This window comes from Alnus glutinosa, chromosome 1, assembly GCF_958979055.1.
Source record: "Alnus glutinosa chromosome 1, dhAlnGlut1.1, whole genome shotgun sequence".
Classification (NCBI taxonomy): Eukaryota; Viridiplantae; Streptophyta; class Magnoliopsida; order Fagales; family Betulaceae; genus Alnus; species Alnus glutinosa.
This window is the reverse complement of record NC_084886.1, coordinates 2,447,095-2,474,170: the sequence shown is the minus strand read 5'-3', so window position 1 is coordinate 2,474,170 and position 27,076 is coordinate 2,447,095. Positions and strand designations below refer to the sequence as shown.

Sequence of the window (27,076 nt, the reverse complement as noted above, 5' to 3'; positions counted from 1 at the left end):
GTCAAATATATATACCAAAAATTAGCTCAACTAAAGAAGAAATCCTAACACGTGGAATGACTGATTTTATACCACTAACTAGTCAAGAATTTAGGACTACAAACCGCATAATAATTTACAGAAGATGAGAGTTCAAAATTTCACAAGGAGAGAATAATATGGGTCTCCCGTACAATAGCTTCAATGGGAAAATCAAACACTACTTTTTTAAAGAAACATAATTCCCTTTGGTATTATTCTCTGTTAAAACAAAATCAGTGTCTGTACAGCTATATTGCATACATACAACATGTTACTACACTTGCTACTCAGTTCACCTCCTTTCTTCTTTCCCTTATCCTTTCTTTTTCACTTTCTTCTTATTGGCTTTCCAAGCCATTCTGTCGCAGGTAAAAAACAAATTATCCCGATTATAGGAATGCTACTCGAGTGATAAAGACAAAGTTCCAAACTCCTGGTTCATTGCATCTCTGAACCATGACTATCAATGCCCGAACCCTTTAAGTTTTCTTGGTGAAAGGGATCGTCAGCACCGTGTACAGCACTCAACCTAGGAGAGAAGTTCCAACCCGTCACCTGTTCCAGCTCATTGCCATTGGATCTCATACTGGCTTCTTCTTTGAACTTCAAGAAGAACATGGATGACCAGTAATCTTTTCCCAGGTTCTTGAGGGGGGGAAAAAAAGAAAAACATACTCAGACATGATACTAATCCAAATGAAACCAGTAAAATTGCATAAACCCAGGAAATAACCTACCATTTTCATCAACTGCAACAACTCATTCAGTGCATTATTAAAGAGATCAGGGTGTGCCAGATCGGCAGTAGTCAAGATTTCTTGTCGGCTTCGGTGAGAAATATTCACCTCCATTGCTGAACCTGTGTAAATTGAACAAAACATTTCAGATAAAGTTATGGCCCATAAGCTTGGAAGGTAAATGGGGTATGAATTGCTGAACCAGAAAGAACCAACAAAATTTTGATCTTGCAGTGACTACAAACTAGTTCAGAGTGCCTTTCCAGCTTTGGATCAGCAAATTAATACTAGATCACATGGTACCATAAAGTTGATCTGTCCTTTAATGACAAGATTGTGAGTTACCTCGTTTATTAAATAGCACAACTTTCAATTATTTATCTACAAGTTTGTCCAGCGACATGCAATTATAAGTCCTTAATATATATTTCCTAAAAATAGCAATGACATTGAAAAGTAGGGTGAAAATTGCTCATATGACCAGTGCTTTCTAACAAATAAGGTCAATCAGACATCTACAAGCCTATATGGTAATAGGGGCTGCCAAACTTTAGATAAACATTTCAAGTACCAAGATTGCTCAAACTCTATAACTGGAAATAAAGCGAGTGCTACAAAGACTGGACACCAATGAGTAGGACTAGAAATAAGCCTAGTAATAAGCTACTTGAGCTTGCTTTATTTATTTTAGTAGCACGCTCAAACAAGCTGTTTATCGATTGATCTCAAGGAGCTTGACAGTAAACATTTAAGTTGAGTTGAGTGGTAGGTTGTTTGAAATCAGTTCCTTTATCTCGAGCCAAGTAGTAGGTATTTGAATAAGCTTAAAGGGTGAGCTCAGAGTAGCTTGGGTTTTTTTACTTATCATGCCAAAATTGAAAAAAGATGAAAACAAGAAGTAGTTACAGTCCAACGGATAACATCCCTCTCTTGCCAAAACTACGAGATGAAGATCGTTCTTCATAAAGTCACACTACAATATATGCTTCAACTACCTATTGAAGTCCCTATAATTAGGCCTGTGCAACCCACAGGGGCCATATGAACAGTGGCATTCAAATGTTAATAAAGATAAAGTTAGTTCATATTATTAGTATGAGACTTAAGTTGGAGGTGATGCATGTACAAGATAAAGAATTGGCTTTGACTACAATTCCATTAAATTAAAATCACAAACCTGCAACTATGTACTTGTCAATAATATGCCGTGCCATGTAGATCCTTCTTACAGGGTCATCTACAGATATTTTGCCAAGCTCATGCACCTCATCATAGAAATGCACACTCTCCCCAGCCAAACAACTGCGATTAAAAAGAAAACGACAAGTTTATTCCAATTTTTTCTACAGGAAAAAAAAAAAAGAAAAAAAAAAAGAGGATAAAATAAAAAAAGGGGGACCTGGAGATATCTTGTGGGTTCTAAGGCTTCATTTATCTCTATGGAATTACTAAAAAATGGCAAATTTCTCTCCGCATTTAGCTTAAGAAAAATGCTATCTTTCCACCTGGGAATTTTCCTCTCGTGAAAAAAAAAAAAACCCTAAGAATGTTTTCCACATAAATGTATACCCAAATACTGAAGTTTGGCAGAAATACAACACCTGTCTGCAAATGCCATGAAGGACTGCCGAAATCTTTTGTCCAGAAGAAGCTTATCCAATGGTTCATTAGGATCAATGACTTGAGTTGGTTCCCTCTGCAATAGTAGTCCACTATCAGGTATACCCAAAGCCTGGCCCATTGTCTCATATTCTTGGGGTTCCCTTTTCCTTAAGCTGATTTGCGAGAGTAGAGGTTGTGAACTTGATATAGAGAAAATAGCCAGTACTAGAATACTTGCCTGTAGAATATGCCTAAGAAATCTTAGCAAATACACATGAGCTGAAGACAATAACAACTTAAACCTCAATCAACTAACGATGGCGGCAGGTGCATAAAGATGAAGAGGCACAAATCAACAATACTGCATACCATAATCAAAAGAAGAAATCTGGAGGAAATCTGAAGCCATGAGATCTCATCATGAATTTGATTCAAAATGTAAGAAGCAACCCATACTCCTGGAAGTGAAAAAAAGAGCACATATTAAGGCCGAGACGAAGGTGACATATTTTGACTTAATCATCTTTCAATAAGTTTCATTGCAAAATGAGGAAGGGCGTAGCCCCAATACATGGGATGTCTATAAGAGATGCAAAGAACGGGATACAACAAACATTAACCTATTTTTAGTCTGTTGTGACTTTATCAAGGGAAGTTTCAGATGATTGATGTTTCTTCCACAGTGTTATACATGCAGAATGTCCACTAACCTGCCTAACAGTCACATAAGCAGTGATCAAATCACTTCCAATGGTGCCTTCCTCCCTTCCCCGCCCCCCCCCCCCCCCCCCTCCACTCTCCGCCCTCCCTTTCTTCCTTCCTTCCCCCCAGTTGTTTTTGCATATGTAAATGGAAACGTGACAAGATGACCGAGGCTACAAGATATCCTGTCCATACATAATTACTGATTCCTAATGGGACATCTTAAACTAGTTTCATTCACATATAGATGGTCAAGCAGATAGTGTACTAACATCTATTGTCGGCTCCTTTTGAGTTTTGCAGATATCCCTATATAATTCCCAAAAATAAAACCTGAACTTTGTAATTATTATATCAAAAACCTATGTTTACTGCTCATGGGAAAAAAAAAAATGTTCACCAATCACCAACAGATCTGTCGGAATACGACAACGTGTACAACTTTTTGCAAGAAGCTGGGAATACCGCTCTAAGGAAGTTTTCAATACCTAGAAAACTGCCACAGCCATAAAATTATATAGTTATTCCTAATTACAAAATAGGAAGATCCATCAAGGACTATAGGATATACCATAGCCAATGTACATAGAGCAAGTCAAGAAAAATTAAAAGGCCTTGTAGAACCTAGAGGAAAGTGTACCAATGGAAGAGGCTGAGACAAGTATTCCCCTCCACAGGTCTCTCAGTTCATCGAACCTGAACTCTACATGCCGAATAGCCCCAGTAAATCCAACTAAAGCAGAAACATACGACGTGTGAAGAGAAACAACTGGAATTATCCAGTAAGTCCCCAGATGACACCGATCATTTAGAGGCTTCTTCATATGGATAACTACAGAAAATGCAAGTAATCGTGTTAGAAGCTGCAAATTGTATAGGAGCAAGAGCAAATGAAGGAGTGAAAAACCATGCAAACAACAACCAGTTCAAAAGAGCTCCAGGCTGGTGACTAATGACTTGTACAAACAACACTTCGGTTGGCTAGACCACTCAAGTCAACAGACTGGAGAAAATTTAAAATAACTTGCATGAATATAATGAATAACAGTTTCAGATTAGAGAAAATCAAATTACTGTAATGTTGGACCAAGATTATACATTGATGATGTACGGTTGAATACAATTCCATGATAGACAAAGTACCCTTCCCAATATTGTCAAACTTACTGGAGTCATTTCTAAGATTGTTCAAACCAAAGCACTGTACCAATTTAAGTGGCAGCATATGATAACTTGGAAGGCATTTGTGATAACTGGAGAAAATGGGGCTTGACAATGTTATTTGAGAATATTTTTGATGAATTTCGGTACACATGCCTTGCCCATCAAGAACTTCCATGGATGAAATGTGTCTTTGTTCTTGGGAATTCTCTTCCCCTGCTACACTAATGCCATAATAGATAATTTTCATTATTTTTCCATGTCTTTGACATAAGACTCCTTCCCGCAGTTATTTAAATTTATAAGCAATTGAAAATCATGTACAAAGACATCGAGCTTGAAGCTCCCCAAACAGAAGTTTGGCAAAAAAAAGTAAAACATGAAGTCCCAAAGGGTTGAAACTGGTCTATTTAGAGGCATATGGTTTGAAAATTTGCAAAACAATGTTACCCTAACGCCTCTGCCTCAAATAGTATTCCTGTATATAAATAACACCCTAGTAATCCAGGAAACAATAATCTGAGAACTGCATATCTATGCTTTGGCTGTTGAAAGCATAAATATCACAAATGTATAAGAAATAAAAAAATTGAGTTGTTAATGTCTGACAGAGTACGATGAAGAAAAAAACTGGAAGGAAAAGAGAAAAAAAGGTACAATCAATATGAACACAGCAAAAATACTTCCAAGGAATATTAGAATCTGCATTAAATAGGCTTTACATATATTCAATATTGAAGAAAAAATTAAAATATAAAACGAGGCCCTGGAAAAGAAAAGTGATTGCTTCATTCAAAAATATTACTGCTAAATTCATTAAAAAAAAAAAAAAACACTGCTCCATTTTTTTTTAATTAAAAAAAAAAAAAATTACTGCTCCATATGTATCTTAATTTCATTGTAGGAAGTCCAATTTGACAAGATACATATCCAAATAAGTAAATTCATTTAATTTAGAGACTCTTACATGCAGCCCCAGCAACCCATGGCAAAAGAATTAGTGGAAGAAATATATAAGATCTGATCAGTGGTAAACGCCTCCTGAAATATCAGTTGTAGTAACTAGTAAGTAGAGCATTTTCTGATAAAATAGTCACAAATAGGCAAATTCTAACAGCTCTAGTGAAGTAGTGCAGTAGGCAGAAAAGGTTTGAGCCAATACAGGAACAAATCCTTGGGTTAAACATGTGCTATGTTGAACAAAAACAGAAAGAAAAACTCTAGCCCCCATAAGTTCACGTTGTCCACCTGTTTATTGTTTCAATTGTCACAGAACAATTAACCAAGCATATCCGAATAGTCCCAAGGACCTTGGCTTGGATGAAGACAGATGGGGTAAGGTGGGGAGGGTCAATCTACAGTCAGTGGATGTGTTTGGTAAAGGTTATTGAGGTGAGTTTTGTTTTTGAATAGTAAGAAGTGATTGCTGCGATTTAAAGTAGAAAGAATTTGTATGAAAAGTGAAAAAGTTTTGCATTGTAGTAGTTTTTTTTTATTTTTTTATAAGTATTGTAGTGGATTTTTTCTTATTCAAATAGTAAAAAAAAATATTGATGTGATATAGAAAGTGAAAAAAGTTAAAATGTTTTTAAGTTGATATATTTTCTTTTTTAAGAAGTAAAAATAAGGGAAGGGGAGGGTTGTTACCAAACACACCCAGTATCTTCCGATCCTAATGGTTAAGAGTTTAACCAAATTAGTATCCAACAGTCCTAGAAATTTTGAATCAGAGGTTAGGCCCTTAACAATTAGAATCAGAGCAACCACTACGTCACGGGTTAGAGTCACAGAGGAGGCGACCTATAAGATGGATTGAAATGCCTTGGTATTACGTATGAGCATATTATTAAGTCATTGAATACTAGTAAGTAAGTAGAGCTGCCAAAAAAAAAATATTACCATCTGGTCCGTGTCGATAAAGTTGACAGCCATGGACATCGGATTCGGAAGTATGGTGGAATGTTACGAGTCTAAGGGTTAAAGGTTTAGCCAAATCAGTATCCAACAGTCTTAGAGTTTTTGGATCAATGGTTGCCCATAAAAATTGATATCAGAGCAGGCACCACATCACAAATTCGAGTCACAGAAGGGGCAACATATAGGTTAGATTAAAACGTCTTAGTATTATGTATAGGCATAGTGCTAATTAATTGAACATTAATTGGTAAGTGGAGCTGGCAAAAGGGAAAGGGCTACCATTGTGTTAGTATTGATAGAATGGGCCACCGTGAACCTTGAATTCTCCAAGCATCGTTGAATATTACGATCCTATGGGTTAAGGGTTTAACCAACTCAATATGCAACGGACCTAGAGATTTTGGATAAGTGGTTAGGCCCTTAAAACAGTAGATTGTTGACTTGATGCCCAAGTTACGACCCGACGTCAAGGTTCATTGAGAATTACAGTGGAGTACTAATTTCAATTATGTAAAAACATTACTGAACTTGACGAATATGTAGTATAGTTGAAATGCCTGCGTAATGCGACAGCTCAGCAGCAAACCGAATCCAAATGGGCCTTCTATCCAGACTGAAACCAAAAGATACTCAAAATCAATGCTCCTAAGAAATAACCATTTGCAGAAAAGATACAAACTTAAAAAAGGTTGTGACTAATAACAGAAGTGAAAAACCTGCCCAAACATAGCAAGACTGCCACCAATGCCTCTTCTTGAGTCTTAGGAAACCGATGGACACCTGCATGGAGCGTGGGTTAACAGTATGGCAAAAAGTATAAACTAAAAAGTCCATTACTCCAACTTTTAGCGGACAAAGTCGTCAAAAACATAGTAAGGGTAACAAAACAAAAGAAAACGATCATATATCTATAATCTACCACAATGGACAACAGAAGGTTGAAGCTGGCAAAAACTTGAATCACTGGAATCCAAAAGCCACTGTTTTTAGTACGAGGAGCCTCATGAACCAGAAACGGCAAAATGAACCGTAAGAGGAGCCTGAAAAGAACGAGAGACAATAACACAGCTTATTGATCCCAGAAAAAAAACAAGATCGCTTTAGGGAGGAGACACCCAGAAAATTTCCGATCTTCTACTTACACTGGAACTCACTGAGGCATTTCATCAAATAGACACCACGCAAACAAAAGAATAACAAAATTCAACTTCCAACAGCTTGATTAAAAAGTGGTATCAAAAGTTCAACACTTAAAGATGATGAAGAAGGAGGAAACGTACAAGATCATAGAGAGGATGGATATGGCGATGGCTATGTAGTCGGTGACACAGCCTCCTTCCACTGCACAGCTCGCCATTTTCCTTGCATATAAGATCTTCTTTGGCCTCCGAATTAAAATCCAGTAATTGTAGCATTAGACCCATCTAAGACTCAATAGTCAGTCAAAATACTAATGACATCTACGCTAATGGTTATGGGAAGAGCCCATTTCCATGTGATGTTTGAATGAAATCTTGGGGTCTTTGATTCCCCTAAATTCTTTTCGTCGAATTTTTCAAACTCTAGGCATGGGCCACGGCTTTTATTTATTAATCAATGATATCATGGCCCATCGGCACACAATCGTAAAGTATGACTAGTTTTTTTATAATATACACGTGTTATTCCACCAGTTTAATCATGACCACCCATTTTCACCGTCCTACTTTGCTGATGTGGCGTGCCAATCAACATTTTGATTTAGATTTTTAATCGTGAGTATGAAACGTTTAGAAATTTGGATACCCTAATTTGAAACATTTGCTAGTTCAATATTCTTATCTCAAAACAACGTATAATTCAATATCCTTTTGTAAAGTTATCTCATTATCTTTTATAGATTGAAGAGTAATTCTATATACCATACTAATATCCCACCACTATTTTCATTATACTGTCATAACACCGTCAATCAACTCTTAGATTTTAACAAGGGTTGATCGGTTGATCCAAAGATGAATTTACAGTGTCATGTCAGCATAGTAAAATAGTGGTGGGACATTATAACTCACTAGAGTTCGTCTATACGGCAGACTTTGGTCGTCCCAGTGTCTGCCCCAGTCAAATGTGTAATATATCAAAACCTGATTTAAGTTTTCCCCCATTTAAAAATAAACCCTAAAAACGTGTGATATATCAAAAAAAAAATATAAATAAAAAGTTAGATTATCAAGGAAATAAAAACATTCGACTGCTTTCTCTCTTTTCATCACTTATAAATATGACAAATAAAAGAATTGAAGTTTGAACGAAAATAATACAAATTCTTTCCTTACACATCTCCTACCATCTTATTTTCAAATAAAAATTAAGAAGTTTGATTATCAAGGAATAATAACATTCCACTCCTTTCTCTCCTTTCAGCACTTATAATAATTAGCATGTAACCCGCGTCATGCGCGGGTTTTTACAAATTAAAATTACTTTAAGTGCTTATGTTTTAAAAGTAATAGATAATGTACAAAGTAGTTTTAAAAAAAGTTTTGAGTTATTCTATTAAAATGCTACATTTAATTTAAAAAACAAAATAAAAAAATTAGGAATAGAATAAAAATACATAAATATATATTGTGAATTATGTCTTAAGGAAGCAAAATAAATCACATGTATTAATTTTTTTTTACAAATTATCATTTACTTAATGTCTTCATCAAACTCACGTAAAACATATAATATTATTTGTTACTTAAGAGAATAATCAAAGAATGCAATGGTAAAAAGTATAAGTATATACCAATTCAATTTGTGAATTACAATTTACAATATTGATGAAGCAAGAAATATTTATTGAGAACATACCTCCGTATGTATTGCAATTTATTTGCAAAAATAAGTTAAAGTAATGCTACAAAATAAATTGAGGGAACTCCAAACTGCCCAATGAGATTGAGATCTCAACTCGTTTGCGTTTTCTCCCCGAACACTGAAAGAATAAAGATCGACCCAAATCCACATAGTTAACAACCAACTCTAATTAATAATAATAATAATAATAATAATAATAATAAAATCATTTAAAAAAAATTAAAAAAAAAAAAAAAAAAACTTTACAGGACTTAGATACCTGAAGTTCCAGACTTTGCTATGATTCCCAAATTCTTGATTAAATCATCCTTTGTCATACCAATACCTCTGTCACAAATTGAAAGGATTTTCTTCTCCTTGTCTAATTTAATCTGCGTTATATCATTTCACATGTTTCAGACCAAAAAAGAAAAAGAAAAAGCCGTTCCATATTCAGCAATACATGTATCGACTATTATCAAATTATTTAGACTTTTTCTTCTCTCTTTAGCGCAATACTAAGGTTGCGTTGGAAATTACGATTTCATTAAAAAAAAAAAAATGCGATTTTAAATCAAATCGCAGAAAATAAATCATTTGAGAATTGAGTTTTTAAAAAATTGTGATTTCAAAATGCAAAAAATTGTTTTTTCAAATCGCAGTCAAGAGAGTGCTTTTTTGAAAACCTAAAATTTTAAAGGCTAATAATCTGGAGTTTTAAATGCCAAAGTGCGATTTTGCCAAACGCTTAACTGCATTTTTTAGAAATTCTTTTTTTAAATCACAAATTTTAAAATCTCAATTTTTAAATCGTACTTTTAGAAATCACAAATCCAAATGAATCCTAAGAATGCGATTGACCCCGCAATTTAGCAGGTTAAAGTTCATTTTTAAAAAATAGCAGAAATTTGAAAACAATGGCAACTATTTGAAAGGTCAAACTCCAATTTAAATACTAAACCACAATTTTATCAAAATGTGATTTAGAAACTGCTAACCAAGCGGGCTATAATTCAATGTTTCATTATCTTTATTAATTTAATGTGGCCAAATATTACTGACCTGGATGTCAGGCTCGGTGTTCTTTCCTTTGCCCAAAATCTCTTTTCTTGTGAGAGAAAGGAACTTAATCTTGTCCAATGCCTGAAATTGAAAAGTATAACGGTTTTGCATAATTAACATTAAATCGTAATAATAATTATAAATAAGAAATGTGGTTCACAAAACACAATCTTACGTCAGAGGCGTTGGAGATTAACTCCATGAGAAAAATGTCCTTGTTCCTATAGAGGGAGTAGAATGTTCTAGCCAAAAAAAAAAAAAACGTTTGTCTCTCTCTGGTAAGACGCACGTCCCTCTTTTTCAGTTTTCCTTCTTTTTACTTTGTTTTTTTGAAAACAGTTAAACTTGTTTCAGATATCTGTTTAGCAAACAGTTATGATGCAGTTATTTTGTAGGAAAAGTAAACTGAATAAGATGCAGTTATTTTGATTCCATAAAATAGGTACACTTATATATCAATTGCATGAGATACCATATGTTTAACACATAAATGGGGGTTCAGTTAAATGCCGCATTTTTAACACAAAAATAAGTACACTTGTAAGTTTAATAGAATGCCACTTGTCTTAATATTATGCATTCCTCTAAATGATTCTTCTATTATATATATATATATGATTCCTCCTCAAATTTTTGGTTGGAATTATTTCTTTTTATTTTATTTTATTTTGGGATAATTGCACCATTGATCCCTGGGGTTGGCCTGAATTATGAATCACTCCTTGTGGTACAAAAAGTTCATGAAAGGTCATTGTGGTAAACTATAATTACGAATCACTCCCTAAACCCCTTTTTCGTCCACCAAGTTAACAAAATCTGTTAGTTTGCCAGTGAGATAACCTCTAAATATCATTTGTATTGTAATCTACTAACGGACTTTGTTTACTTGGTTGACGGAAAACGGGTTCAATGAATGATTTGTAATTATAGTACTACAGAGAGTGATTCGTAATTTAGGCTAACCCTTGGGACCAGTTATGCAATTACCCATTTTATTTTTTAGTCAAATTAAGTTAGTTGGTTATGAAAGACATTTGGGTATCATAATTGGATTCTTTCCTTTTCTTTTTCTTTTTTTCAATCAAAGGCAATAATAGTGGGCTAAGTTTGCTATGTCCACACTAGGCAAGGACGCACCATTGACCAGTTTTGCAGAACAAATCAAATTACATATATACAGTTCACTGAAAATCAAGCAGAGACGCTATTTCCTTCATAACTTCTCTGAGGAATTTGATGTGTATCGCCACAAAATCCCTCCAACCAGATTGTTTACTGCATGAGAAGCCATTGGCACGATGATGCTAGAAGACACAATTGTGGCATAGCCATACAAAAGCCCAACAAAAGATGCCCTGAAACATGTCAAACAGTAAAATCATGATTGGTTGGAGTCAAAGGTTCTTGAACAGTTTGATCAAAAGACATCTAAGGAAACACCCAGAGCTTCTTTTGGGTTTCTATTAATAAGACATTTTACTTTACACCATGTGAGTGGAATTTTTTCTTTTTCTTCATCCTTTGGCTGGAAGTTCAAAGGCTGTAGTTCACTTATGATATTGGAGCATGAGATGTGTAAAAGGGTATACTCTTTGACAGTCAGAGCAATAATAACATAATGAGAAATATAAGACAACAACAAAAAGGGCATACTAAATATTAGTAGGGATCAAATGAAGAGGATATGCCTACTGTCAGATTAAAACAGACCAGACAGTCAATGCAATTGCATCATCATTTAATTTGATGAAAATGAAATCTCCATCAAGTCAAGAAGATGAGTACCAGACTGCAAAGGAGTACTTTCGGCCACTGCCCAAGTGTAGAACACCAAAAACAGCAGCAACCAGAGAGACACTCTTCCAATTGAATCCAAAAAGTGGTAGCAGTGCGCCACGAAAAAGCAGTTCCTAGTCAATCGAGGCATGTAAGTGTACAATCTTAGTAGAACTATAATTGAAAAAGAAACAAACACACATGCACAATTAATTGAACATAGTTTTCTCTGCTTATTACCTCGCTAATACCAGGCAGAAACGCAACGATTATGTAATCCAAAAGCTGAAGTGAAGCAAGGACCTGCATTAGAAATAGCATGCTGTTGGAATTCACCAAAGCCAGTTAAGGATCAATTCAAAATGATTGAGCTGCATGAAAGCCGCTGCGCTAAAACTTGCAGCTCATCAGCCACAAGGAATGCCAGCAAAAGCTGGACATGAGCAAAGTCTGACCTACAAAATCATCTCAACCTATGTGATGTGGTTTCTTTTTCTTTCTTTTTTGGGAGGGGGGTAAATTGGATGAGCCTGAGAATTGTGTACAAAAAATAAAAAATATATATGTGAAGCCTGAACGAGTCCCTCTGGAGACACAGAAAAGTCAGCAGGGTTACCTGCTGGTTGGCTGCTTCGCTAGACTCAGCAAAATCTGGCCACGTCTTCAGTAGTAGATATCGGCAAGACGATATCAGTATAACTAATCCTGTAATCAACTCAAGATGCCACATCTCAAAACCAACTGTAAACAACAAAAAGATGACACTCTTTAAAGTAATGAAACATCTAATTCCAGTCTGCCAGATAAGAGCCAAAAATGAAGCATATGAAATCTCAAATACTGGAAAGGTGATTCCACATCACAATGACATTGTTCACACTATTTACCTATCAGGAGAACATTTTTCAATAAACAATCTGGGTAATCTCTATTTCAATATATATACATATATATTGTCTTGTTTGACGATTTTAAAAATGTGCGCATTTTGATTATCTAGTATTATTTATTTTGAAAATCAGATCCCAAGATTATTTTCCAGATCCATGAAAAAGCGTAGTTGTGCTTTCAAACTCTAGACAAATAAAGCGAAAGACTTGATTTGCATTTGGTATCAGCTATTCCATTGTCCCATTAGAGGATGATTGAATGAGTATAAGCAAAATGAAAGTCCCAAAAAAAAACCTGCATCCATGGGCAACTTTAGTTGCGCTGCATTTAACCTTAACCTGACTATTGGTAAGCAATAGACATCCTTCATCACTTTTCAATTTCTACCGTCTTTATTGTTTTTTCAACTTATTTATTCATGTTTTGCTAAGCAAGATTGGAACCTAAACCTGCCACACTTCCACTCCACCCTATTATGCATAAGCCAGGTCCTTAGGGGTGGCTGATGATCTTGTCATAGGTAGCAGTACTTCAGGTTAAGATGAGGAAGTCAGATATCAGAGGCATAGGCATATGCAGTGAAAACCAACAGTAATACGAACGAGCATAAGTTTATCAATATGTAAAATTAAGGCAACGAGCAGCCTCCCTGATCCTTCTCTGATGTCGAAATATGGACAAAGAACCATTTTCCAGCCTTCTAGTCCTTGCCATTTACGTAGCACACATTCTAACATTATTATCATCACTCAATAATTTTCCCTTGGTAAAGCTCTAAGGCGAAGTATCACATTGCGAAGGGCCTGTACCATTTTTCTTTTTCTAAGCATTGACATGTGCAATCCCACAAATGCTTCTAATGTTTCAGGACAAGTCTACATATTAGATGACTACCCCGGTCCTATTTGCTCAGTTTTCTAAATGTGTCTTGTCAAAGTAAATCGTCTATGCATTCTGCAAAGGAAACAATATTCTCACAAGGAGAACAATAGTAAAGTTTTCAATGACAAATTTGCAATAGAAGTGGAAACAAAATGTATACATGATACTTCTGTGGAGCAGTCAAGGATCGGCAATCCTTCCACTGAAGCAACATGAGATACCTGCAAGTTGCAGTTATGGAACAACATTTAAAACACAGATTATTGACCATATTAAGCATAATTTTGCCCATAATTTTTTTTTTTTTTCTTTCATATTGAAATTGAGAGTATTCTTTTCAACCAAAGTGAGGAGTCCTGGCTAAAACCAAGAACTCAGGCCTAAGTAACAAAGCTTTAATTCATAATTCAATTTTTATCACTGATGTTCAGTGTGTGCTGAACTTAAATAGTTATAGTCAATAGAAGCAGAGTCATATGGACCCTGATTGCTATCGGACAATATAATGGTACATTACTAACACAATCTAACCAGATACAAGGATGCATTCCTTGTCACACGCAGCATGATGAAGAAAAGGGGAACTAGCTGTTGAATGTTTAGATCATCACAGAATTAAAAATGTGATCCAGCTTCAACTTCCAAACTTGGCTCACAATTTTTATTTTTTATTTTTTTTCCAAATAAAGAAAAATGGAAAAATCTACAGGTAATAGAGGAGGAAGTGAAAAATACAATCAAATTCACACATGATGAGAAACTAGAATGGAGGGAAAGGATGTAAGAACGACTATGTGGTCATTAAGAACCCAGGAAAAATAACTCTTAAAGACAAAAATATAGTAGAATGCCGAAGGTAGTAAGCCTACCTGTCGAATTATCATACCCAACCCTGCTATCAGTCCGGAAGTGACAGTGCATGCCTGAAGCACTGTACTCCTGGAAGGTATGGTGGCAGAATTCGGGGAAGCTGAATCTTCAAAAGAGTCAACCATGTTGTCATCTTGAATATAGTTATGTTTTGTGGGAGGACTATCTACTACACTTTTAGGTGGTTGTCCATCTCTTCTCAATTTCTTCACTGATTTCCGACTCGCAAAAGCCCTTGTGTTTAATCTTAAACCCTGCAAAAACAAGTATATTAGTGTTAGATAATGTAAAACAAAAACTATAGTATTTTTCTCAGAATTAGAGATCAAATAACAAATTTTGAGAATCTCACACTGCAAAATTTAGCAGGTAAAACCTTCTGCGCATCATAGATGTAAATGAACTTCCCGCCTGATAATATGTAATCACATTTGAACAATCATACAAGAGTTGAGCCCTTAACAAATAACAATTTCATAATTAACAGAGAATGAAACATCGCAAGACTAGAAATAGAGCTTCTCTGCTAGGAATATGTCAATGCAATTTAGATGGGTCGGGCAGCTTGACATCAAGATTGTAACTTTAGCATGGAATGTTATGACAGAATTGAATCACGAGGCTGCAGTTTTATTCTAATACCTAACGTAAAGCAACAAAAAGAAACTAATAATAAAACAACATTTGACTTACAAACATCAAATTAAACACCGTGCCCAACATGTACCCTCTTGCTCTTAGTCGCACAAACATCAAATTGAAGCTTTATGAGAAGCGATGACAGGTTCAACTTAAATTGCATAGACCAAAATCAACGAAGAAGCAAGGATAACTGCCATTTTATATTTCTTGTTTGATATATATGCTAGCGGGTGAAGAGCAAAAACTAATAAAACGAGAGAAAGTGACATATAATCAAGGAGTTAGAGTAAACCGACCAATGAAAGTAGAATTCCTGCAGGGTAAGAGGGTTGTAGAGACATCGTTTGTTCTGGTCCACCAACAGTTCGTAGAGAGCAAACCCATTCTAGATAACAGCGTCAAATTCCAAACGGGGTGCAACGCTGATGTCTGCTATATTCCAACTAGTTCTCCAGCAAAGCAACTGAGGAAATCAGAGAATGAAACCCCAACTTTTTCGGTTCCGTTGGGGAAGATTGCAGCTTTTGGTGTTCTTTCGGATGTGAAACTGGAAAGACAGACACCCCAAGAAATGGCTGATGAATGAGAAACTGAACTCTGAGTCTCTGATGGAATGGAAAAAACAGTTTCAACCTACCGTTTATTTTACCGTTTTTATCAGTATTCTCTCTAGGTTTTGAGCTTTCGCCACGTGGGCCGTTCGGAGGGTAGTTTTGGAAATTCGCCTGCCGTCTGGTACAAGAGCCTTTAATTTATTTTTTTTTTCCTTTTTTATTATTATTATATCAGTAATTTATTTTATTTTTTTTCCTTTTTAAATCCAGTCCACATTGTCACACATTGGCTCATGGTTATTACTTATTATTCTACGTGTTCGTTTGATTTAACAATTTAAAAATGTTTAGATTGAAAAAATAGTGATTTTGAAACTTAGTTAATAAAAATAAAAATTTTAAAAATGTAGTTAAGTGTTTCGTAAAATTTTTTATTCAAAAAAAAAAATGTTTTAAACGACTTTAGAAATGCATTTTTAAAAGTGCACCGTCTTATAGTCTTACCTATTACACAAAAATGTAGAATTTTTTTTTTTTTCAAACACTACAATTTTGTTTTAAAATGTTCATTTGGCATGTGAAATCGGAGGACCAAACGCAGTCTAAGATAATCATCCTCCATACTTTTCCTCCTAGCAAAGTCAGTAACTTTGAAACATATTCTAAAATTAATCTCGATTTTACAATTTGTTCAGCATTCAAAATGAATCAATGGGGATTAAAATTGATGATTCAGTTGTTAACATGGCCTTAATTGGTCCAATGCAATATAGGAAAGGAAAAATTTGTTAATTGGCATAGTATAAGATATGCTTACATTCAAAATTAAGTCCAAAATAATACGTACATATAGACGCATATATATATATATATATATCTATATATATATATATATGAGAAATGATATTCTTCCGTCTCCTAGCATTCTTCCATTCATTTCCATCTACGATGTGTCCTATAGATCCATTAATAGATTTGAAAAATAAATGCATAAGGGAATGTTAGGAGATGAAGGAGTTTCACCTCTCTCTCTCTCTCTCTATATATATATATATATAAGAAATGATATTTTACCACCTAAAGACACAACAATTAACTTTTTTTGGTTCTTTTTATTATTATTATTATTTTTTTTTTTAAAAAAAAGAGACATAAAACCAGACCCCCAACTCATTTCTATGGTTTTGTGGTTTTTTGTTTAATAAAAAAATAAAAGTCAATAGTTATGTCAATAATTGTGTCATGGAGTGGCAACGTATCATATATATATATATATATATATATATATATATATATATATATATATATATATATATATATATATATATATATATAGAGGGCTTGTTGGAACTATGGACAAGTATAATTTTTTATTCAATCAACAAAGAAGTTGTAAATAATGGACAAAATTTCAGTCCAAATTGGGTTGAAAGAATTTCTTCTAATTTAGTCCATTAAACGGCATGTATTAAAAAAGAATGCAAACTAGTTTATTTAGAATAAAATGTATGTTACTACTTGGATTTCATGTTCATCTACTGTACCACAGCTCAAAATTCCAACGGAACAAAAGAAGTAATTGAAGTGGGCACATTCTATTCAAGCTACAAGGCTTGGATTCCCTGGAACCCTAAAAAATGATTGCAGAGAACCATTATGGTGATGGAACCATGTATATAAACATGTTAACCGGTCATAAAGAATGGGGAAAAAATGACTACCCTATGATACAATTTGCGGAGGCAAAGGATAAATGTTGTGGTGTGGTCCAGCGTAGAGACGATCACAGACTTCGCTACAAAATGGTTCCCAAAAGCCAAATATGCAAGAGGAGGCAATAAGCTACAAGGCCTAGCCTTGCTCGGGGACGACTCATCAAAACTCGACCACCAGAAACCCTGCATGCATAGATTAAAAAGCAACTTAGGGTTTATGAAATTAGGCTTCAACACAATTAATGGAGAGGTGATGCGAGGCATTGGTTGAATCTGCTACCAAAAGGATAATTACTTGAATCTCAGGCCTTACAATCTTAGCACTTGTTAGGGTTTATCTTTCCTAGGCAATGTTTCCATAGAATCTAATAAAAAAACACAGCCAAGCAGAATGGAAGAAGGGTTTCAATTTCCTCACTAACAAACTTAAACAGATAATATGGCACATTACCAAATTCCATCAATTCGATCTGCCATCAACTTTCCTTGTTTTGGAATGAGACCTGATGTGTTCAGAGACTTGAATACATGACCTGAAAAACGGGGAAGAAAAAAAAAAGACATAAGCTTTCTGAGCTTTTAAAACTTATATTTGGATGAGGGTTATAAAGAAGGCAAACCTTTGTCCTCATCAGTTCCCTCATTGTTGATCAAACGTTCAGATTCTGAGTCAATGTTGATTGCCAGGTGGTCAGTTGAACCCTTTCTCAGAGTTCGCACATGAGCAGCTGGGGGGACAGGAGATACTGAATTCTGTCCAACTGAGCCCTGCACAACCATTGGAAAGCAATATAACTTACACATGCATCTTCTCTATATTTTGCAAAGTTCTGATTCACCAAAACGACAAGCATAAGATGATACATCCATAGCATTGCTCTGCCTTAAGTGCATCTTTGTTCATTTAATATCTGACATAGAGAGAGAGAGAGACAGAGAGACAGAGAGAGAGAGAGCATTGAAGAATAATGGGAAATAATATAATATATTTACCACATCTTCAATTTCAGATATCTCTGACCCCATAGGCAATGACGGTGCTTCAAAGATGTTCCTTTCCTGAACAATCTCTGGTTGAGCACTCCTACCTTGAACTGAATCTTCAAGTAATTTAACTTTGATTGACAATTCATCTACAGCCTTTTGGCTTGCGAGCAACTCTGTGCCAAGTTCCTGAGCTTTTGATTTTGAATTTTCAGATTCCAAAAGCATGTCCATGACCTGCTTTTCTAAAACCGACAAAAGTCCCTTCACTCCAGCAAATTTTTGGTCCTCTAGATCTCTACCTCTGAACATACCTATAATGTTCTCCAAACCAAATGTGAGCTCAGACAATTCATTCTTCATTTTTTCAGAATCTTCTTTGCCTCTAATGTGTTTTTCAACTTCCTCCTCCAGATGCTCAATTTCAAGAACCTGTGTTGTAAGGGTCGACTCTAGCTCTTCTTTGTCATGAGATAATAAGTTTACTTGTTGCCACAATTCAGTAACACTATCAATGATGTTAAAGAGCTTCTTTACATGAGCTGAATTATGGGGCTCCACATCTCCTACTTCTGACTCTGCTATAGGGATTTCAATTTCTTTAATTTTGTCAAAGAGTGTTTTCACTTGTGATGCTGACAGGAGGGGGACTTCTGCCTCTGAAACAACAAATATATAAAAAAAAAATCAGAAGAAAACTGACAGAAAAAAATATTAACCGAAATAGATTTGTGCAGCAAGATCCAATCAAAGATGTTTACCTTGTTCTTTCATTGACAAAGTATTGTACAAAGAGGAAACTTCCGCCTCTCTTTCCTTCAACTTGTCCTCTTTGGTTTGATAATCCTCTAGTTTAAGCCTCAGCTCACTGCATGAATTTTGTAATGCTTCTACATCAGTCTCCAACTTGGAAACCATATTTTGGTTTAGATCCTTTTCTTCCACAGCTTTTTCAAAACCTTTTCTGCTTTCCTTCAATTTATTCTGCAATTCTTCAATTGTAGCAGCTGCCTTATTACTTGTGCTCTCAAACTGTTTAATCAGAGCTTGAACTTTTCTAGTAGCAAATAACAACTTGTCTGCAGCTTCAAGATGTTTTCTGCCATCAACCCCTTGCTGCTGCACTATTGTGGCACCTCTATCACTTTCTCTCATTTCCAGGAACAAACTATGGTTCAAACTCTCAGGCTCAGGAACATAGCTAAGTCCTCTTGTAGCATCGGTACAAACAGACAATAAAGTCTTAACATCATCTTCTAACATGCTTATAGTAGTCTCCTGTTCCTGTTTATACATTTCTAGATTCTTTGTTTTTTGTTTCAAAGATTCAATGTGCTCAACTATAACTACTGCTCCATCCTCTACTGCCTGTAATTTTCTCAACAAAGCTGCAATAAACTCATCCACTAAAGATGAGAAACCTTCAAACTTATCAGCAAGAAATTTGTTCTTCAACTGGAATCCTTCCACAGACTTTCTAAAATGTGAAGATATATTATCACCACTTGAAGCACTAACCCAGCTGTTATCGATTTCAACATTAACAATATTATTGTCAAGGTTATCTGAGAAAGGTTTCGTAACATATGAATTATCCTGGAATGAGAAAAACAAGGTAATCAGAGAAACGCTGGAAAAGATTATCTAGGAGGAACCAAGAAGATTTAAATTATTTTGTGTTCTGCATAGAAAAAGAAAGTGAGCAAGCAAGCAAGAGAGATCCCCAAGAACTAACAAAGAACATAAACCTACGAAATTGCCCTCTGTTCTCAAAAACACTCAAGTGGATCTTCTTGTGCATACATATTTCAAAACATTGGCATATTCTTTTTTCATTTAGAATCATTATTACAAATGAAGATGATTTGTCAATGATAACAATTCCAAAAAGACCAGACTGATTGGCGTATAAAAAATGATGCACTCAGAATGATTACAAGTGAAAACAATTAGTAATCCAGAATCGAGGTACAAAAAAGCAAAAGCTAAATCCATACACATGGAGATCCAGCAAAATAGCATCCCCCATAAGAATGGGATGGATGGAAAGATCGTGAATTCAAACCCCCTGTGCATATATAACTTACCAATAAAAAGAGAAGTGTGCATTTAACAAGATTGAAAACCATATATACGTAATATTTTACCTCCATGAAATGCTGACTTTGCAGCTCTTCTAAATCCATGTCAACGAAACGGTCCCTTATGTTTTTAAGAATGAGATCCATATTTTTCAAGCTCTCAAATTTCTTCTCGAAGCATTCTTTCGCTTTGGATAACAGAGTGTCATCTTTCATAATTACTTGAAGATCATTATAGTGTCCAGCGAGCTCTACAGATCTGCTCTCTAAGCTGCCACTGGTTCCAGCCAACTCTTCCAGGGCTGCACTTAACTTGGAATTAAGTGACAAGACCTCCTCTTCAGCATTTTTCTTTGCACCTTCAAGTACCGAAATATCATTCTCTGCCCTCAACAGCGTATCTTCCAGTGATTTTATAGTTGCATATGCATCTACAAGCTTGTCAGCCTGGGACCCAGCTTCCTCTCGCAGCTTCTTTAGCTCATTCTCTAAATTGGTTCTACCCACTTGTAAACCATTATTTTGCTCAGTCAGCAAAGCAACATTGGTCTCTACCTGAGATAGTGAATCTTCAAGTGACTTTATAGTTTTGTAGGCTTCTGTTAGTTTGCTGGTCTGAATAGCAACTTCCTCTTTCTCTTTCTCTAGCTCCATCTCTGCATCAGCTCTACTTACTTGAGCCTCTTCTCTCTCTTTGAAGAGCACAGACACATTATTTTCTGCTAGAGACAACGCCTCTTCAAGTGACTTCGTAGCTGCACAAGCCTCAACAAACTTGCTAGTCTGGGAACAAGCTTCTTCTATTGCTTTCTGTAACTCTTGTTCAACATTTGTCTTACCAACTTCTATTTCCCTTTTTTCTTCAGCAAGTCGGGAAATATTATTCTCTGCAACTGACAAAGCATCTTCCAGCGATCTCACAGTTGCTTGGGCTTCTTCTATTGCTTTCTTTAAGTCTTGTTCATCATTTGTCTTGCCAACTTCTATTTCCCTTTTTTCTTCAGCAAGTCGGGAAATATTATTCTCTGCAACTGACAAAGCATCTTCCAGCGATCTCACAGTTGCTTGGGCTTCTTCTATTGCTTTCTTTAAGTCTTGTTCATCATTTGTCTTACCAACTTCTATTTCCCTTTTTTCTTCAGCAAGTCGAGAAATATTATTCTCTGCATCTGACAAAGCATCTTCCAGCGATCTCACAGCTGCTTGGGCTTCTGCCAGCTTACTAGCCAGAGTACTAGCATTCTCTTTTACCTTCCCTAACTCTTGCTCTGCACATGTCTTAGCATCCAGGCATTCATTAACGTACCCAGAAAGCCAGTTCACCTTTCCTACTGGGTCTTCAAAAACTGATTCAACAGGAAGAACAATGCCCTCAATAGATTCAACCACTCTCTGAAGCGATTTATTTCTCTCCAATAAGAATTGCTCAAGTTGATCCCGTTGATCTTTCATAGCAACAAGATCAGCCTCCAACTCTGGGATGCGCTCTACATCAGTAGACAATCTGTTGATCTGGTCCCTGCAGTCAGCAACTGCAGATTCTTGCTGCTGTAACTCAAGCTTGAACTTCTCGATTTCTGAGTTCTTTTCCTCCAGAAGGTTTTTCAAGTTCTCCCGATCTTGAACTAGTCCCTTACCTTTCTTAACTGCCATGGATAACTTCTCCCTCAGGAGAGTAGACTTCTCTTCTGACTTTCCAAGATCTTTCTGTAGAGAGCCCTGTTCCTCTTTCAAAGCTACAAGTTCTTCATATACCAACTTTAACTCATTCGACAGCTTATCCACCTCTGACCTCAGCATCATCTCTTCTTCAAGTAATGTGTCACACAGCATCAACTCTTGATCCCTTACATACAAATGACTTAGAGCTCTTTCAAACAATTCTTCGTTAACATGGGAAGAATCTGAAGAGGCACTGCTCTGTTCTTTTATCTTCTCAAAGCATCTTTGAATGATCGCAGAATGGTCAGAGGAGGTCTGATAGACCCCGTCATTACCCATTTCGATTCCAGAAACCTCAAGTAACATACTCACTATCTGATCCTTCTCCATTGAAACTTGTAGCTCTTTCTCAACAATCTTTTCGTATTTGCTCATCATATCAGACAACTCCGTTCGAAGTGAATCCTTTTCCTCTAATTCTGCCGAAAGTGAAGCACTTAAGCTGTTCTTCTCTAACAAAACTTGATGCTCTTTTTCAACAATCTTTTCGTATTTGCTCATCATATCAGACAACTCTGTTTGAAGATAATCCCTCTCCTGTAATGCTGCCGAAAGTGAAGCACTTAGACGGTCAATCTCCTTATGAGCAGCTTCCCTTGATTTAGCAATTTCATCCTGCAAAGTATTTATTTCATCCTTGGCCCGGTAAAATGATTCCTTAAGCCAACCCACTCGAGCTTCCAAGTCAGATGATGAAACAGTTTCCGGTAGATCAATTGAGGAAAAAACATCTTTCAAGTTTTGGAATTCCAGTGAAACACCCTTCAGGACATTTCTCTCTTCCACAAGCCATCTAAATCTCTCAATGATATCCATTGATTGAAGTTCCTCAGGTACACCGGTTTGAGACAAAATTTCTTCAACCATTTCGAGAATGGAATCCCTTTGCAATAGGGTTTCCTGCAGATACGCCACCAAATTTTGACTTCTGACCAACTCCCCCTTACCTAGTTCAGCAGCCTCCAATGCACTTGACTTCTCTCGCAATTCACTTAAACATTTCTCGAGCTCACTTATTTTCTCAGCCAGAGACTGCTTCAATGAGTCCCTATGCTGTACCAATGCCTTCCCTTTTGTCACAGCCATAGTTAGCTTCTCTTTGGTATTAGCACATCTAACCTTCTCCTGCTCAAGTTCCATTTTCGTGTTCGCAAGTTTCGCATTCACCCTTTCAACCATTTCTTTGTCTTTCTCAATTTGTTCCACCAATTTCCTATTTTCATCTTCTAGTTGTCCTACTCTGTCAATTAACAACAAGGTGCTTTTCTCAACCTGAATTATCTTCCCACTACCATAACCATCAAATGCTTCTTCTTGACAACCTACCAAGCCTAGAGCATCCAACATCCTGTTCACAACTTCCTCGATGCCCTGATCTTTTTCATTCCGAGCCGAGCCCAAGTAAGACGCTACGACATCATTTGACATTGAAAGCTCACTAACCCTTGCATTGAGACCTTCAATCTCAGCATGAAGCTCTCTCATCTTCACCTCATTCCGCAACCGCTCTTCCGAGACAGTTCTCACAAACTCTGAGCAGTCCTTCACCATTTCAAGCAAAGGAGCATCACCCACAAAACCATCTTCCTCACCCAGCAACAATTTAAGCTGGTGATGAAGCCCAGCAACCTCTCTAGCAAACAACTCCTTCTCTTCCTGCAATCAACAACAAGAACAATCAATACCAAAAACCCAAATCCCAAATTTTGATTCTCTCTCAAAGGAATTAATCTTTTACCATGTATTCCTTTGCAATGCTTTCATGAGCTCCACTCTCGTCCACGCCGTTCTGCTCCTCAGAACCCTCTTCGGTCCCCATCGCCACTGTTGCTTCCCTATGATCAGCATTCGCCACAGCCAACTCGTCTGGGCAGTCAACGAACATGTCCTCTTTCAACGCATCCCCGACATCGTGCTCGACCTGATCCTCCATCGGCGGCGAGGATTCTGATTCCTGCAAATTGGTGCGCCACCAAGCATATGAGATTGAGAAACTTCAATCTTCGCTACTAATTTCGCTGACTAACTAGGTTTACCTGGTCAAACGGTGAATGGACGTGCCCGTTTTGTCCTTCGGGTACCCAGACTGCATGGTTATGCTCCGAATCCAATGCTTCAGTAGGATCCGAGTTGCTCTCGGACCCAGAATCTTGCAGTACTTGCTCTGAGCTCTGGTTCTCAGCCATTTCAATCGCTCATAATCGAATTGCGCCCTCCTCAACCAAAACCAGATCTGAAAATCAAGGATTCGATGCCAGCGCAGTGAATCTAGAAAACGAAACCCTAGGAATTGATGCTGATAGATTGGGGGTGTATTTGAGCTGTGAACGAGGAAAACAGCGCCGTTTTTCTCCGTAGAACCAACGGTGATCGGAGAGATCGCGATTTGGGTTCGATTCAAATCGGACGACTTTGGAGGCTTGGGATTAAAAATCTGCACAGAGCGGAGGCGTTACTGTTCTTTTGTTGTTGGTACGTGTTAGACGCGACCGTTGTCTGTCCAGAGCTAACGCAAGCCAAGTAGGCAACGGTGAAAAACGGAAACTTTTTGCAGGTAACACAGGGATCGATGCTGCGGTGTCGTTTTATGGTTTCGAATTGAGATTTTCCTTTCCTTTTCTTTTTTTTCTTTTTCCATTCTGGTGAAGAGTCAAAGAGTCAAGAGTCAAGAGTTCAGAATACTCGGTCCAAATATGTTCAAAGGATTTAGAATTTTATTAATTATATGAATTTTTATAACTTTTTTTTTTTTTTTTTTTTTTTTTGGCAAAGGAGTTCGTGAAATGCTTTCTTGATGAAAATTTGTTCATAATCTCTATGCATGCAAATTGATACCTCAAGAGTCAAGACCTTGATCGAATTGGTACAAAGATTATTGTTATTTTACTTTAAAATTTAAATCGGGATTGACGTAACGGAAGCAATAAAAGTGATATATTTATTGATCAAATTGCGTAAATGTGGAAAGTCGTGAAAATTAAGGAAGGCTTAAACGTCAAAAAGTGAACTAAATTAAGAAAGAACTCAAAAGAAAAAGAATTTATTAGTAGAGTGCCTTGCACTCCCCTTTTGTTTTACATCAGGGACGAAGAATGATTGCAGATTAAGTGGTCTTTTTTCTTTACAGATATTTCATCAACGTCAGTAAGGAATTAGATGGCTATTTTTGACCTGAGAGAAATGAAGAGGAGAAGAGGAGTTTGGGACTGGGAGGTAGATTGGTGTGCCCTGAAAGAGAGAGATTGGGAAAGAAAGAACTTTTGTGGAAAAAAAAAATTATTTACATTAAATAATATTTAAATTGAGGAGCTACAATGCCCCTAAATATGAGGAGAAATTGTAGGTCAATATCATTTTAGGAAAGTTGAAGGAAAGTCAATGCAGGTCACTTTTTGGAAGTCTTAACTAAATTTAGGAAACCACACTCGGATTAGGGAATCCAATTCTAGTGCTCCTTATTTTAACACAATCTGTCAATATCGACATCATTACGTTAGTATATGTATGATGCATCCCCTCGATGCATATGATAATTCATTTTCATTTGAAAGAGTAATTCTATAAGGAGAATGTATTACTTCATTTGGAAAAGAAAAATAAATCTCATATTTTATTGTTAGAAAAAGTAAATGAAAGCAGAAAAAACGAAATGCTCTTAAAGGCGAGTTACAACGTCGCTTTTTTTCTAAAATGCAAAATCTTGAGACTTTATAGCCTCTTCATATGTCAAAGGATCCGATTCTATATTAGGTGAGATCTTTTGTTAACAAGATGAATCTCTAAATCCTTCAACCAAATATTCAATGAAATCTGGTCCAAAAGATTTTTCTTTTCTCATTTTTTTGCTCCTCCTTATTTTAGAAGGTTCACTTGGTTCACCAGATTCATTGTTATTTCTTATAGGTTCCACCATCTTATCATTAATAGATGGAATTGATGTGAACCTATGTTCATAAAATTCTGCATCTTTGGATTCTATAACAGTATTTATCTCAACAGAAATATTAGGTTCGACTACTAAGAACTTATAACATTTACTATATTGTGCATAACCCAAGAAAATGCACTCAATAGCTTTTTGTCCCAATTTCTTGATTTTTGGCTCAGGTAATCTGACAATAGCTCTACACCCCCACATCTTAAAATAACTAAGGTTGGGTTTTCTTTTCTTTTTTTTCCATAATTCGTATGGAGTAATCTTGGATTTCTTTTGAGGTATTCTGTTTAAAATATAACACGCAGAAAATATAGCTTCTCCCCAAAAACTTTTATTCAGTCTAGAATTACAAAGCAATGCATTTACCATTTCAACTAAAGTTCTGTTTTTTCTTTCTGCAACTCCATTTTGTTGTGGAGTATATGCTATGGATATTTCATGAATAATGCCTACAGATTCACAATATAAAGGAAAATAATATTCTCCTCCTCTATCGGATCCAAGGCATTTAATTCTAACATCACATTGATTTTTCACTTCTGTTTTGTAAACTTTAAAATTTTCAGAACTTATCTTTTGAGAACTTATCTTTTGAAAACATAAGATAAACATTACAATATTTTGAAAAATTATCAATGAATGTTACAAAATACTTTTTGCCTCCTCTTGTAGGATTACCATGCATATTACAAATATCACTATGTACAAGTTGTAACAAAATTGAAGATCTATCAATTTTTGAAAAATATTTTCTGGTAATCTTTGTTTGCATACAAATTTTACATTTATCAAACATATTATTTACAGATTTAGGAATCAAATTTAAAAAAACAATCATATCATGGATTCTTCTAGTATTAACATGGCCAAATCTATTATGCCATAAAGAAATTGAGTCAATCAAGTAAGCAGAATTATTAACTTTATTATTAAGGTTTAACTTAAACATCCCTTCAAACAAATAACTCTTTCCAACAAAAGCACCTCCTTTGGTCAG

The 27,076-nt window shown here is 35.9% G+C and overlaps 4 protein-coding genes across 4 annotated transcripts; all 4 read right to left on the bottom strand.

The window, feature by feature from the left end:
• Window positions 1-45: 45 nt before the first annotated feature.
• Window positions 46-7,701, bottom strand: LOC133865488 (regulator of G-protein signaling 1). The gene is made up of 11 exons (XM_062301914.1): window positions 7,421-7,701; window positions 7,060-7,180; window positions 6,857-6,920; window positions 6,669-6,753; window positions 5,191-5,264; window positions 3,703-3,894; window positions 2,730-2,818; window positions 2,360-2,598; window positions 1,936-2,060; window positions 759-880; window positions 46-666 (listed from the first exon to the last, which is right to left on the bottom strand). The coding sequence occupies exons 1-11, from the start codon at window positions 7,495-7,497 to the stop codon at window positions 460-462; spliced, it is 1,395 nt and encodes a 464-aa protein (XP_062157898.1). The 5' UTR covers window positions 7,498-7,701; the 3' UTR covers window positions 46-459.
• A 1,189-nt stretch (window positions 7,702-8,890) lies between these two features.
• Window positions 8,891-10,448, bottom strand: LOC133858907 (endoplasmin homolog). Its single transcript, XM_062294357.1, has 3 exons — window positions 10,026-10,448; window positions 9,244-9,355; window positions 8,891-9,102 (listed from the first exon to the last, which is right to left on the bottom strand). The coding sequence occupies exons 1-3, from the start codon at window positions 10,143-10,145 to the stop codon at window positions 9,074-9,076; spliced, it is 261 nt and encodes an 86-aa protein (XP_062150341.1). The 5' UTR covers window positions 10,146-10,448; the 3' UTR covers window positions 8,891-9,073.
• A 616-nt stretch (window positions 10,449-11,064) lies between these two features.
• LOC133858395 (uncharacterized) lies at window positions 11,065-15,713 on the bottom strand. The gene is made up of 8 exons (XM_062293860.1): window positions 15,383-15,713; window positions 14,797-14,855; window positions 14,444-14,698; window positions 13,735-13,795; window positions 12,418-12,542; window positions 12,042-12,104; window positions 11,811-11,935; window positions 11,065-11,380 (listed from the first exon to the last, which is right to left on the bottom strand). Exons 1-8 carry the CDS (start codon window positions 15,468-15,470, stop codon window positions 11,239-11,241), a joined length of 918 nt encoding a protein of 305 aa, XP_062149844.1. The 5' UTR covers window positions 15,471-15,713; the 3' UTR covers window positions 11,065-11,238.
• A 1,393-nt stretch (window positions 15,714-17,106) lies between these two features.
• Window positions 17,107-24,725, bottom strand: LOC133865483 (trans-Golgi network-localized SYP41-interacting protein 1). Its single transcript, XM_062301899.1, has 8 exons — window positions 24,179-24,725; window positions 23,881-24,096; window positions 20,487-23,798; window positions 19,101-19,935; window positions 18,349-18,998; window positions 17,976-18,123; window positions 17,807-17,888; window positions 17,107-17,538 (listed from the first exon to the last, which is right to left on the bottom strand). Exons 1-8 carry the CDS (start codon window positions 24,326-24,328, stop codon window positions 17,436-17,438), a joined length of 5,496 nt encoding a protein of 1,831 aa, XP_062157883.1. The 5' UTR covers window positions 24,329-24,725; the 3' UTR covers window positions 17,107-17,435.
• Window positions 24,726-27,076: the final 2,351 nt, after the last annotated feature.

What these genes read in the sequence shown, in the direction of transcription:
- LOC133865488 (XM_062301914.1), bottom strand. Translation starts at nt 7,497, where the DNA reads ATGGCGAGCTGTGCAGTGGAAGGAGGCTGTGTCACCGACTACATAGCC. An exon ending in TCCATCCTCTCTATGATCTT is followed by an intron (nt 7,181 to 7,420) that starts GTACGTTTCCTC and finishes CGTTCTTTTCAG; the next exon opens with GCTCCTCTTACGGTTCATTT. An exon ending in GTCTTGCTATGTTTGGGCAG is followed by an intron (nt 6,754 to 6,856) that starts GTTTTTCACTTC and finishes TTTTGGTTTCAG; the next exon opens with TCTGGATAGAAGGCCCATTT.
- LOC133858907 (XM_062294357.1), bottom strand. Translation starts at nt 10,145, where the DNA reads ATGTTAATTATGCAAAACCGTTATACTTTTCAATTTCAGGCATTGGAC. An exon ending in ACACCGAGCCTGACATCCAG is followed by an intron (nt 9,356 to 10,025) that starts GTCAGTAATATT and finishes GATATAACGCAG; the next exon opens with ATTAAATTAGACAAGGAGAA. An exon ending in AGCAAAGTCTGGAACTTCAG is followed by an intron (nt 9,103 to 9,243) that starts GTATCTAAGTCC and finishes TTATTCTTTCAG; the next exon opens with TGTTCGGGGAGAAAACGCAA.
- LOC133858395 (XM_062293860.1), bottom strand. Translation starts at nt 15,470, where the DNA reads ATGGGTTTGCTCTCTACGAACTGTTGGTGGACCAGAACAAACGATGTC. An exon ending in CTGCTCCACAGAAGTATCAT is followed by an intron (nt 12,543 to 13,734) that starts GTATACATTTTG and finishes TGTTGTTTACAG; the next exon opens with TTGGTTTTGAGATGTGGCAT. An exon ending in AAGTACTCCTTTGCAGTCTG is followed by an intron (nt 11,381 to 11,810) that starts GTACTCATCTTC and finishes GACATGTTTCAG; the next exon opens with GGCATCTTTTGTTGGGCTTT.
- LOC133865483 (XM_062301899.1), bottom strand. Translation starts at nt 24,328, where the DNA reads ATGGCTGAGAACCAGAGCTCAGAGCAAGTACTGCAAGATTCTGGGTCC. An exon ending in TTTGTCAATGAAAGAACAAG is followed by an intron (nt 18,999 to 19,100) that starts GTAAACATCTTT and finishes TTGTTGTTTCAG; the next exon opens with AGGCAGAAGTCCCCCTCCTG. An exon ending in GGGAACTGATGAGGACAAAG is followed by an intron (nt 17,889 to 17,975) that starts GTTTGCCTTCTT and finishes CCCGTTTTTCAG; the next exon opens with GTCATGTATTCAAGTCTCTG.